The sequence below is a fragment of the Anticarsia gemmatalis genome, chromosome 22 (genome assembly GCF_050436995.1).
Source record: "Anticarsia gemmatalis isolate Benzon Research Colony breed Stoneville strain chromosome 22, ilAntGemm2 primary, whole genome shotgun sequence".
NCBI lineage: Eukaryota > Metazoa > Arthropoda > Insecta > Lepidoptera > Erebidae > Anticarsia > Anticarsia gemmatalis.
Window position 1 is genome coordinate 1,090,142 of NC_134766.1, and position 13,036 is coordinate 1,103,177.

Here is a 13,036-nt window from a genome sequence, read left to right on the forward strand (position 1 = left end):
TATCTAACCTAATCACTTATATACTGATACATAGTTATAAAAAAAAGGCACCTGCTAGATAATATTTTAGGTCTCGTTAAATACCTGTTAGGTGACCTAAAATGTAAACCAGAGGAAATTCCAACTATTTAGTGTTAGATGTGCAACTTAGCTAAAATTTAATGATACGTACACATAACTCATTAAAAATTCCACCCTAAATATATCACTTTAAAGTTCATTATCGCTTAAACGAAAATTGTCAACAGCCTTCCCCTACAACCGTTGAAAAATGCACCTTATTTCATATGATATTAGGTTTAGTTTCAATTCTAAAGTACTATGCAGTAACTTAGAGCTTTAATTTTGGTCTAACATAATTTATAACAGTCTAGCTTTTCAAAACATTGGAAATTCGACCTTATTTTTACAGTATAGGGTTTATTTCAGTTTGTCAAGTGTGATGTAGGCTTGGCGTGAATTCAGGTCATAGTATGTAAGGTGGGTAAAGCTTGTACGACCTAAGTCGTAAACAAATTTGTAACTTCACGACTGTTGGGGGTAAGTAGGTTTGAGGGTGTTGTTAAGGTCGTTTTACGGCCTTTCTCATAACCTAGTGAAAAAGAAAAGGCGTACTGGAATTTGGCTACATCAAATTTCTTGGTTTTTACAAAAGCAATTGCCGCTTGCATAGTCAGCTATGGGAAGTAACTATTTAATAAGTAGACTACTTGTACAGATAAGTGTTCTCGAAGTGATTTGAACCTGATTTCCCATAATAAGTCAAGTCTTTGTTACAAGATTAATTGTTTACAACTAATCAAGTATTCTAAACTGCCAGAAAATTCTGACGCATAAGAAACGAGATTTGGTTAAGGCTTACCTTGCATTCAAAAAACTAAGAAATGAAGTGCTTGACTACAGTGTCGAACATTTTCTAGTTTGGTAAACAGCAGGGGGCGTTAGTAAAGCACGAAGTAAATTATTGAGTAACTGAATGATATTTGGCCATTTATTTCTATCTATCTATTTAATCAGCCCGTTTCCACCCACTGTTGAGTATACCTCCCCCTCAGTTCGCCACTTTATACTTCTACTAGCTGACCCGCGCAACTTCGCTTGCGTCATGTAGGTAAGAGAGAATGGGTCATAATTTTCCCCGTTTTGGTAACATTTTTCGTTCCTATTGGTCGTAGCGTGATATATAGCCTATAGCCTTCCTCGGTAAATGGACTATTTAACACTGAAAGATTTTTTTAAATCGGTCCATTAGTTCCTGAGATTAGCGCGTTCAAACAAACAAACAAACTCTTCAGCTTTATAATAATAGTATAGTATAGATGTCTTGCCCCAGTCTCATCAATCGCAGCCCTACACATTTTATGATGTCGTCCGACCATCTAGTTGGCCATTTATTTACCAAAACAATATTTTACGTGGTGAAAAATAGAAGGGTTTAAACGATAATTTAAATAACCCATTGAGGGAAGGTGCGGCGTTGTATGTAATTCACTGACGTTGCATACATACATACACACATACATTTTTTTAAATTAAAAAACAAAAAGTTTAACCCGTTAATGTCCCATTGCTGTTCAAGGGTCTTCTCCCAGAATGAGGGAGGGGTTAAGCCTTAAGGCTACCGCGCTGGCCAAATGTGGGTTTCAGACTTCGGACACCCAAAATAAATTATGGTTTTAAGTCCTTCTACTATAAATGCCCAGCAGTGGGACAGTAATAGGTTAAAAATTTAAATGTTCTTAATAGGTTTAACCTTAATGATGTTGTAGTCACGAAATGCTAATGACGGTTAAATATTGAGTTAAATTCTTAAACCATTTCTAAATATTGACGGACACTAAACGATTCCACTTGGAATTTTAATTACTAGAGATGTACCAAACTTTTTCGTAGAGTATTTCAGTATTAGGTTCTTTTAGTTATGAGGTATAATCTTTTTACCAATTTGTTATTTATAGGATATCTTAGGATTATAAAGGATCTGGATTTTGAAATCTATTGAATAATAGGATTTTAAAACGTACGGAACCTGAGTAAATCATTGTTTTAAATAGTATGTTACTTAATCTAAGCTAAAATTCAAATTAAATAAGAAAGAAAAGTCCTAACCAGGTATCTGTAGATATGCAATTGATTTATAAGAAAGCATTTTTCGTAGGTTAGTTTGTTTTCATATTACGACCCAATATTATAGCGTTTCTTAACAAATTTCTCAGAAACATGTATTCGGTGCATCTCTACTAAGTGCCTCAAACACATAAAAAGGGCATTTTTTCTTTCTTTCTTCACAAATATTAACCAGAGTGAAAGCTTTCAAACAAAAGGTCGCATTTTTGGTGAAAATAATAGGTTATTTAGTAAAGCATTGTGTCGGGCGACGCCATGGGAACACGCATAGCTTTCTACGTGTTACTACTTATTGTGAATACATTTTCTTATTAGTTTGTGGCTTTTTGAGTTAATTACTCAGTTTGTTTGATGGTTAGTTAATAAATAATAGAATAGAATTTATTGATTAAAATTGTGGGCTAGTTATCCTATCCTTAAATTTAATCGTGTCTATAATGTTAAGTTAAAATTTATGAACGTTTGGTGTCTTAAACCGGCCATTAATTTACTATTAGACTTATTTGTGTATATTCAATAGGTGTTACCCATTGATTTATCGCTAATAAATTACTTCTATATCTTACTTGAACAGAATTTTTATTTTTTATCTCATTGTTAATTTTGAGGGACTTTTTAATGACATTAAGATTTTTTATTTTCTACACGAATTATATTATTTGTTACGAAATAAATGACCTTATGACTTGTAACTAAACGATCTTTAGATTGTTTTTCCCAAAGTATACCTACTTCTTGAAATATTACATTCAATATGCCTGCGTCATCTTTATACTGCGCAAAACTTTCCCCATGATTTTCCTATCTTTCGCTCACTACAATCGGATCCGACATTCCAATTTTTATATGAAAATAGGCACTGCCAATAAGCATTTAAAAAGCATCAATAATCAACATTACAACCTGCTTTACAAGCACTCTGCCTTCTCAGAACATAAGACGAGGTGCTCAATGTGATGTAATGTTATTTTTGTCAGTAAGTTTCTTGGAGATGGCTGTAATATTTGCTTTTAAGCTTGTTGTATCTGAAGGTGCGGCGTTGTGTGTAATGCACTGACGTTGCAATCATACATACATATTTTTATTTTATCGTATGGTTAGTGGTCAACTTAATGTCAAAGTTGTTCACAAACCACCCGAAATTCCTTTGACATGACTTAACGACTGTTAGATCTTTGTAGACAACAACCGGGACCGACATTTTACGCGCCCCCAGAAACACGGACATCATAATTTTCCCCGTTTTTGTAACATTTTTTTCTGGTACTCTACTCTTATTGTTCGCAGCGTGATGATATATAGCCTTCCTCGATAAATGGGCTATCTAACACTGTAAGAATTTTGAGATTAGCGAGTTCAAACAAACAAACAAACTTTTCAGCTTTATAATATTAGTATAGATACTATGCGGTCACACACACAGAATGAATTTCATATTAAAAAGTAAATGATAAGGTTTCACACTTCATTCCAGTACAGGATTTCCTGTATCCCGTGTGTTGAGATATTCACACGTTCATACATAATCACACCGGTATCTCACGGCGGTAGGGCTTGAGAATTTCCGTATAACGAGTATGAAAAATGTCGTTTTATGTAAACTTTTGTTTGACAAGTAAATATTATGCCAGTGTTGTATGAGTTTGCTTAAGTTTGGCGAAGTTTCGTGTTGTAGGATACGGATTATTTATCTCACCATAAGACCATTCCGCATTAACGTATAAATTGCATATATTTTGGGTAGCTTCAGACATGCCGTTCCCGCCTTCTGATAACAACGGCGTACCAATTTTAGTCCGACTGTGTCAACTTGAATATAAGTAGTAAGATAATTCCGAGTTGTCCCCCCGGGGGACTTGTTAAAGGGGACAACTGGTAATTTACCGAAAAATCTCGGTTTAATGGTTTCAGAGTTATGTAGGTACTTATTACTTACATTTGGCTATTCATTTTTATTAAGGTAGGTATAGATAGATAAACTATCACGCAACAGAGTCAGATTAATATTATGCTGTTATAGACAGAAGGCAAGAGACGGCTAGTGGCATGTCTGAAGTCTTTGTCCAGCTATGAAATAGGAACTAGGACATAATAGGCCGTACATTAAAAATGTGTAGTATAATGAGTATTTCTGTCCATATATCTTATCTTTTACCCGCGACTTCGTCCGCCGCCTTAATTTTCCCATGGGAATGCGTCATTTTCCCGGGGTAAAAATAGCTTTTGTCCTTTGTCGGGTGTCAAAATATCTCCATTCTAAATTTCATGCAAATTGGTTAAGTAGTTTAGGCGTGATTGAGTAACAGACAGACAGACAGACAGAGTTACTTTCGCATTTATAATAATAAGTATATGGATTTAGTCTGTCATTATTATATTCTTCCTACAATCTGCCTTTAGGGAAATCCCTAATTTGAACCCATCTTAACAATTTGGAAGTCTCGAAGGTCACTTCGTTGCATGAGAACACACACGCAAGTGAATCAGGTAACTCTTAGAACTATAATCATCTTGTTTGTCGGCATGTTGAACATAATACTGTTTAAATACATGTAATTGTTTGTTATTTGTCTATTTAATAGATGAGGATTTCTGTTAACTAGGTTTATGTTTTTTAAAAGCCACTAGGTACCACGCAAAGGACAAGTCTTGTGTTGCAGTGACTTTTACCATCATACAACGATGCAAAGATAAATTAATAACACAGTGATAATACACGACGATTATATAATAAATTTAACCCATTAACCCATTGCTGTCTCATTGCAGAGCAAAGGTCTCCGCCCGGAGTGATGAAGAAGTCACTCGTAAGTCTCGAGTCTACGCTAGACATGAGTTGACTTAGCATTTATTCAAGAATTATGTTGAAGAATTCTTAAGCAAGTAAAATTTATCACGATTTTTTTATCCACTGTTAAAACAAGCGTTTTTTCCTTGTTATCACAATTTCTGAATTAGTATCGGTTATCTTGCCATGGAATTTTGATGGTGGCTTATATATATTTGCAGTTACTTAATTCATCGATTAATTTTTCGTGAAACTAGCTTTACTATTCCTAACACACATAACTTCTAAAAAAACATTGGTATGTTGCGTTAAGTATGAACACTAACAAACCGTAGTTCTGTAATATTAATCACTGGATTAAACACTTGAAAACTGTCAATAAATAATCAAGTAAATTCACAGCACGTTCACTTTCCTGGCAGGATTTCCTGGCTTCCTGACGAACACGGTCATCGCGTAAGGCTAATTACACTTTATATTTAGACCTATCTTGATGGAAAGTTTACTGGTTTCCTCACCGGTAAGTGCGTATTAACGGGTAATGATAGTTACATGATGAGGTCTTTGAATGAAAAATTATAGATTTTCCGCTACGGCTACCAAAAAAGGGAGAATGTCTACAAATTTTCTAAATTTCGTGACAATTGGCACAGCGGTCAAACCGTAAAACTTTATTACAATTGCAGAGATAAGGTGTAAACGGGAAAAAAATCGCTTTTCGCCGTACACAAGTGTTACTCCTATGTGATAGGCGACAAGCCTGTTGCCATAAAGGTCATTGTAACAAATTCCGAAAAAAAATCGGAATAATCTAATAAAAATTTGAAACACCAAGAAAACTTTGTCTAAATTGGGAATTGAACTTGGGACCACGTGATCCCCGTAGTGAGAAAATTAATTTAGCAAATCTACAAATACTAAAATAAATTTTCAGTTTTGCCCGACTCGAGAACCCGAGGCCTCGCGACCAATAGTCGTAAACACTACTACTTCACAAGCAGTTGTTTATATTCAGTGTTAAAATATATTTTTCCTTTCATCCACATTGAGTTCTCAGTACAATAAGTGTGTCGGTCGTCTGTCGACAAAAACTGATCGAAGTGGGTCAACGACCTCGCGATCACCTATCACAATCACTCTTGTAAGACTCAACGTGTGCCTGATGGTGTCTGTGAACATTATCACTATCATATTGTAAATTCTGTAAGTAGTTTATATCGCGAAAATAAATTTGTAGTTAAGTCTATCAGTCAAATTTATAGTCGACTAGCTGACCCGCGCAACTTCGCTTGCGTCACATAAGAGAATCATAATTTTCTCCATTTTTGTAACATTTTTCACTGGTACTCTGCTCCTATTGGTCGTAGCGTGATGATATATAGCCTATAGCCTTCCTCGATGAATGGGCTATCTAACACTGAAAGAATTTTTCTAATCGGACCAGTAGTTCTCGAGATTAGCGCGTTCAAACAAACAAACAAACAATCAAACAAACAAACTCCTCAGCTTTATAATATTAAGTATAGATGGAGAAAAGGATCGTGAGGTAACATCGTGATGAAACCTTGCATGCCTGAAAGTTGTTTAATACATTTCCTTACGGTATGCAAAGCCTCCAACCCGCACATGGCTAGTGTGGTAGACTCAAGGCCTAACCCCTCCCTCGTTTGGGAGGAGACTCTTGCCCCGTAGTGGGACATTAATAGGTTATGATAGTTGATAGTAGTAGAGAATCAAGTCACAGTCCTTTTGATGAAAAACATCAAAATAGGTCCATTCGTGTATAAGCAACAATAAAAAAAGACAGGCACGCATGTAAACACGTCACACATAGGTCGAAGTGTCAAAGTCACTTTGAAAGATGTTTTTCAAGTTCAAGACTGTTGGTTTCAAAAATATTGTTTTTCACTTCTTAAAACATGACCGTTTAGTCTCTATATTTTCTTTAACTGTCCACTATTAAACTATATCCTTTAAAAACTTTTTTGCCTTTAAAACCCTTGCACTGTTTATATGTGTGTTATTCAATAATGTACACAATTTAGTAAGACAGACAAACTGTATCTGCATCAATCGTTCTTAAATATAACATAACACAGTGGCGCTACGTCATAATTATTATTTTTACAAATTTCGTCTTATCACTGCTAAATCAATCTTTATATTCACGAGTTAAATCCATTATCGTCGGTACAACGTAATATACAAATCTGCCTATTAACGGCAGATAGGCAAATAGTATTGAATAATAAATTTAATATTGTAATTAAGATGTGATAAGATTATGTCGTTATGGATATGAATATGACGCTTTACCCCTCTGGGGTAAACGTAGATTATAGCACGTGTGATTTTAATTACCTAACTCCAAATCATCTTTTAAAGTAAAGACTTTTTGACTGCCTCCATGGCGTAGTGGTTTAGGTCACCACGCCGATACCACTGCAACGGGAGGTCGTGGGTTCGATTCCCACACGGAGCAATTATTTGTGCGATCCACAAATAATTGTTTTGGGTCTGGTTGTGCTTTGCGTCCGTTGTTCGTATGTTTGTAAAAGCCCCAACAAAAAAAAGCCATAACATAAAAACTATAGACGTAAGATATCAGTTACACCGGTCTCTATCACTTGATAGAGACGAGACAACGAAAATTCGGAACCGCAAAGTTATCTGGAATTTTCTATAAAAGGGTCCAGTAACTAGCATTTATAGGTGGCATTACAAGTTGATGGTTTGTGTGCCTTAAGTAGTAAAAGGTAATTTAGGCCAGCACTTGGTGATAAATATATTTAGCTGAAAGCTAAGTAAGAGGAACTATCTACTACTTCTATTATTGATTTATTTACTTCATATACAAAAGTTTTATAAAGGCGGACTTATAAAACTTTTGAAGAAGAAGATTCCTAATATTATAATAGTTTTGCTAAACATACTCATATAAAAATTTAATTTTTTCTTCAGAGTATTCACGTTATGCCCAGTTCCAGAGGCTCTCTACAAGTGCGTTAGTGTAATTCGTATAATTTTTATGAATTATATGAATATATTACTTATTTCTGCTTTCAAAACTTGCCGAACTATCACACGCACGTGTTTATTTACATAATATCACGTTGTTATTACAATTGTCTATTTCGACTGGTTCTCATAACTATGTAGGTAGGTAGTTATAATAATATGTTATTACTAGTGCGTATTACGATTATATTTATACGTATATAAAATTAGGTAGATTTTTCCCACAGGGGTAGGTAGAGACTAAAGATTAGTCCTACTAATAATATTATGTACATTGTGAGGATGTATGAATGCAGTTATACATGTTTGTTGCTCTATTACGAAAAATCTACTGAAGGGATTTTAATGAAACTTTATCTAGGCTAACAGACCAGTGTATAGTTTTTTACCAAGAAAACATAAAAAAAATGTTTTTGTTTAGTCCAAAATACAATGTCCTGTTAAATTTTTTAGGCTTTGGCCATAGATTTTTGTAGGTATCATTTTTGTAGTAAGAATCCCGCAATTTTTCTAGAAACATTCAAAAATCTTAACTTTTTTGTGTGTGGGAAGAAATCTTAAAAAATCTTCCAATATTTGCCATAATATCTTAACCTTGACGGCTCTGGTTTATTGGTATTTAGGTGTCCCTAAGTACAGGCGGTCGTGCACGAATGACAGTTAAGTTTCTCTTCACCGTGACAACACTGACTGCACGTGGGACAATGGACTAGGGCTTTGGGTCTACAATCACTCGCAGAATTTAGTAAATTAGACTGAAGTATTGATAAATAAAAGAAAACATAGTGATGAAAACTTGTTTACCTAAAAATTGTTTAAGATAGATATTTTGAGGGCACGAAAAGTCTCCAAGTGGACTCAATGAACTCAAGTGGGCAAGAACCTTGCCCAGCAGAGAGACAGCCACGGATTTGATTTAAATTTGATTTCTTAGAAAATACAGTAGTAAAAACGAGTATAGTTTCGAAAAACATGTACAATTTAAAAAAAGAAACATCTTACAATTTTTTAAGTAATGTATTTTTTACTTGTATTTGGCGTTATTATTATAATCGAATTCAAAATATAGCATACCATTTGAATATAATTTATTTGCCCAGATTCAAATTCAGTGCACCAAGTATGTGCGTCATCGTTAAAAATGATTAAACAGGAAAATAAGATCTACACTGAAGTAATCTTTCACAACATATATTCAGTCTTAAAACCAATCTAGTTAATTAATGATGACGTCACAGTCTTCTTAGTCATTAGATTAGTAAGAACTTAAAGTGTGTCATGACTCCACGAGATCAAATAGAGCTAAGTCCTCATTACAAGGAGCCAAGTGATAACTAAGATTTCAGATAATAGACGCTTAAACGTCATAATACATACATACATACATAAAATCACGCCTTTTTTTCATAAGGTTAGGCAGAGACCAGAGAACGCGACTTAGTACGATCCTTACTTACTTACGTCGCTTTGTGCACTTCCATACATCTTGTCATACAGGACCATTATAATTAAACATCAAAAGATTTTAGCAAGAATTTATAAGGTAAATATAGAAAAACCCTTTGAGAAAAATCGAATTATATGTAAGTATCTTTGCATTTTTAAATTAGTAGTTCGTAGTTAATTTTGTGTTTAAGATGAACTTAATTTGAAATGTCCTCTTGAAAAATGATTAAGAAATACCATGATGATATAAAGTCTAGTCTTAAATTGGAATAAAATTTTAGATAGCAACAACACACAGAATTAAGAGCGGTTTACGATAACACGCCTTAAAGATTAAACAGCTAACACAAGTAACTAATAAAAGTAGCTGATAACCTTTATTAATAAAAGTAATAGTAGTATAGTTATGATAAAAATAAATTTAAAATAGTAAAAAGAAATGAAGCGCCCATAGCCAGTTGCACTCACCGATCTGTGGGTTAAGCAAACCTTAGCGCGATCATTCCATAGATGGGTGACCGCATAGTAGTATTTCAGCTGTGCGTCTTCATGCTTCGGAGGGCACGTAGAAAGACGGTTGTTGTCTACTAAGATAGCAGTCGTTAAGCCCCGTCAAAGGCCTTTCGGGCGGCTCGAACAACTTTGACACTAGGTTGACCACTAACCATACGATTAGTAGTATTAGTAGTAGTAGTAGTAAAACTCACTCACCCGCACAAAAGGATTCTTCTTTGGTAACTCATGGTCCACCTCATCTCTGGACTCATCATCTTCGCCGGAGTTGACCCTCACGCAGGTCTTATGTATGGTGTGGGGCTCACCCATACTTTCCACTCATCATACACTCGGTATCACTAATACACAATACACTTTGCACTGACCAACAATCACTTTACACTTCGAATCTGGAAATCCAGAATGTCGATGTTCGAAATTTTAAAACGAATGGAATTTTACCACTTTGGAATTGGAATTCACTTTACACTATTCCACTTTAGTGTGTTGACTTCACTGCGTACCTGGAAAGAGTGAAATAGAGTTTTAATTATGAAATGATAATGAGTTGTTTGTCATATTGTCAGCGCCCATGGGTTTGTTTGCGCTGATAAGCTTATCAGATGTAGTAATAAGTACTTGAAAAGTAATTTGTGTTGAAATTGCGACATTGTTGACTGCGTGCCGCGATTAGCGAGTTTTCGTAAATAAAGTTGTTCGTAAATTGAATCATAAAAAAATGATTTTATTTACGATTCAAATTGTTTTTTTTTATTATGTCCGGATTACGTACAGAGAACGAAAGGTCGTTTTACGGACAATTATAAAGTATTATTTATTTTACTTTTCAATAATATAAAAAGAAAAATAAATTTTTATTTATTAATGTTTGCAATTTATTCCTGCGAGAGCGCAGTGTGGCTTAAAGTCTTTTACACTGGTTACGATACTTTTGAATTTCCCGACGTTTCGGCCAGATTACATCAGCTTTGGTATCTTAATAACTGATCCTTAGAAACGTGATGATGATTAACAACTTAAATATTATTTATATTTTGGAGTTTAGTAACGTGTCCGATATATGGCAATAGGCTTATTACATGGGGCCTAACATTGTTAATGGAGAAACATGGATATATTTGATACACTTCTGTCTACACCTTCGGGTTTAACAGGCGTAATATTAAGTAAATTAATATCATATACTTCATAAACATTAGACTAAACCAAAAAATGCTCAATTTAATATTTTTCTTAATTACATTTTGTTTTATAAACACGTGAAGTAACCGCAAATTAATTAACAATTAAATATAAACCTCACAACAAAATGGCGGCACGTGTCGGTCACGTGTCTCAAAGTGCCTTCTACGTCTTGTTTTTAAAACTTAAAGGAAAATTCCAACAATTTAAAACTAATAAAAACTAATTAAAATCTCAGTCACATACATATTTTCGTTGTATGTTAATGTGTGTGTAATTATCTCGTAAACTGCTCTGCCGGTTTGAGAGACGCTCGTCTCGGTAACAATGGGTGTCAAAAACAATTTGATTGACGTAATTGAATTGTGTTTTAGTTGGACGTAACTAATTTTTAACTTGTCATGTCGAGTTATGTAGAAAATTATACTTCTCGTTGCTAGGTTACGGAAATATGTACAAAAATATGTATTTATAGTAGTATCATTAAGCTAAGAGGTAACAAACTATGAAACCACTGGCCATTTACTAATATGTACCTATTATAGATGCCAAAGTTTGTGAGGATAGATGTATAGATATGTACCTATGCTTGTTGCTCTTTCACGTAAAAACTACTGGGATTTTTTTTTGAAAATTTGATACACATCTATACTAATATTATAAAGCTGAATAATATTATAAAGCTGAAGAGTTTGTTTGTTTGTTTGTTTGAACGCGCTAATCTCAGGAACTACTGGTCCAATTTGAAAAAATCTTTAAGTGTTAGATAGCACATTTATCGAGGAAGGCTATAGGCTATAAATCATCACGCTACGACCAATAGGAGCAGAGTAGCAATAGACAATGTAACCAAAACGGGGTAAAATTTGACCCATTCTCTCTTATGTGACGCAAGCGAAGTTGCGCGGGTCAGCTAGTATTATATATAACCTATTATATTTTTTACAACAGATAAACTTTTCACGTGGACGAAGTCGCGGGCGGAAGCTAGTGATACCTATTTTTCAAATTTGATACTGAGAATTTAAAAAAATTGCGAGACAATAAAATTACACTTTAAATGACCCGGGTATTGAACCCAGGATGATTGGTATATGCGTGGGAGGTTGAATCACACAATAATTATTGTTTTTAATATTACCAGTCGTTACAATCTTGATTCTTGTAAGTTAGTCATGATACATTTGAGGAAAATATTGGAGAGGCTGTAAATCTTTGACCTGGTACTTAATTACAAGTTTTTATGAGTTATCTTGTTTGTCAAAGTACAAGATAGAGAAAAACACAAAAATCTAATTTATAACTGATTAAAAGATTACATTAAATATTAAAGTTGTAAGTTTTATTTTCTCCCGGAATCGATTTAGTAAGTTTTTCTGCGATGCTTGCAATAAGTCTTCACTAAGGTTTTTTTCAATTAATCAATTTTTTTAAATATTTTTTTGGATTTGTAATTTTGCTCGGTAAGTACAACGACTAGTAGATACAAACTTCTCTAGCGACAAGTTTTTATATCATAAAAAAGTAAAAATCGATATAAAATGTACAAAATTTCTTGACAGCTGATTCCATGATAGTGGGAAAAGGGGGGTAGAAAATCACTCCCTATTTCCCAAATAGTACTATTAAATCTTTATGACGTAGATTTAATTATTATACAAAAATGTTTTTAACCCCTGCATCACAAATTCTAAGTAACCCAAGCATCAAACCAACAACTCACGTTTAAAATATGCATTCGTTTTAGTGATACGTCATTGACTGAATCATTGTGCATCAAAACGCAGGTAGTTAGATAAAACCCTTTTGATTCATACAGCTATGCCCTTGTGAGTATTATCAGTGAGTTGTAATTAATTAGGTTAATACGTGATTTATAATTAGTTTGTTGTTTTGTTATCAGTAGCGTGGAGTTTTACGTATTAAAATTGAAATAGATGCAAACAAAATAAATTGACA

General features: G+C 34.0%; 1 protein-coding gene across 2 annotated transcripts in view; it reads right to left on the reverse strand.

The window, feature by feature from the left end:
- The window catches only part of Rhp (GTP-Rho-binding protein rhophilin), a 126,011-nt gene that overhangs the window by 86,352 nt on the left and 26,623 nt on the right, over window positions 1-13,036 (reverse strand). For both annotated transcript variants that reach the window (XM_076129086.1, XM_076129085.1), the window contains exon 2: window positions 10,091-10,398. In XM_076129086.1, the coding sequence (XP_075985201.1) occupies window positions 10,091-10,204 (114 nt within the window). In that variant the 5' untranslated portion in view covers window positions 10,205-10,398. The remainder of the gene's footprint in view (window positions 1-10,090; window positions 10,399-13,036) is intronic.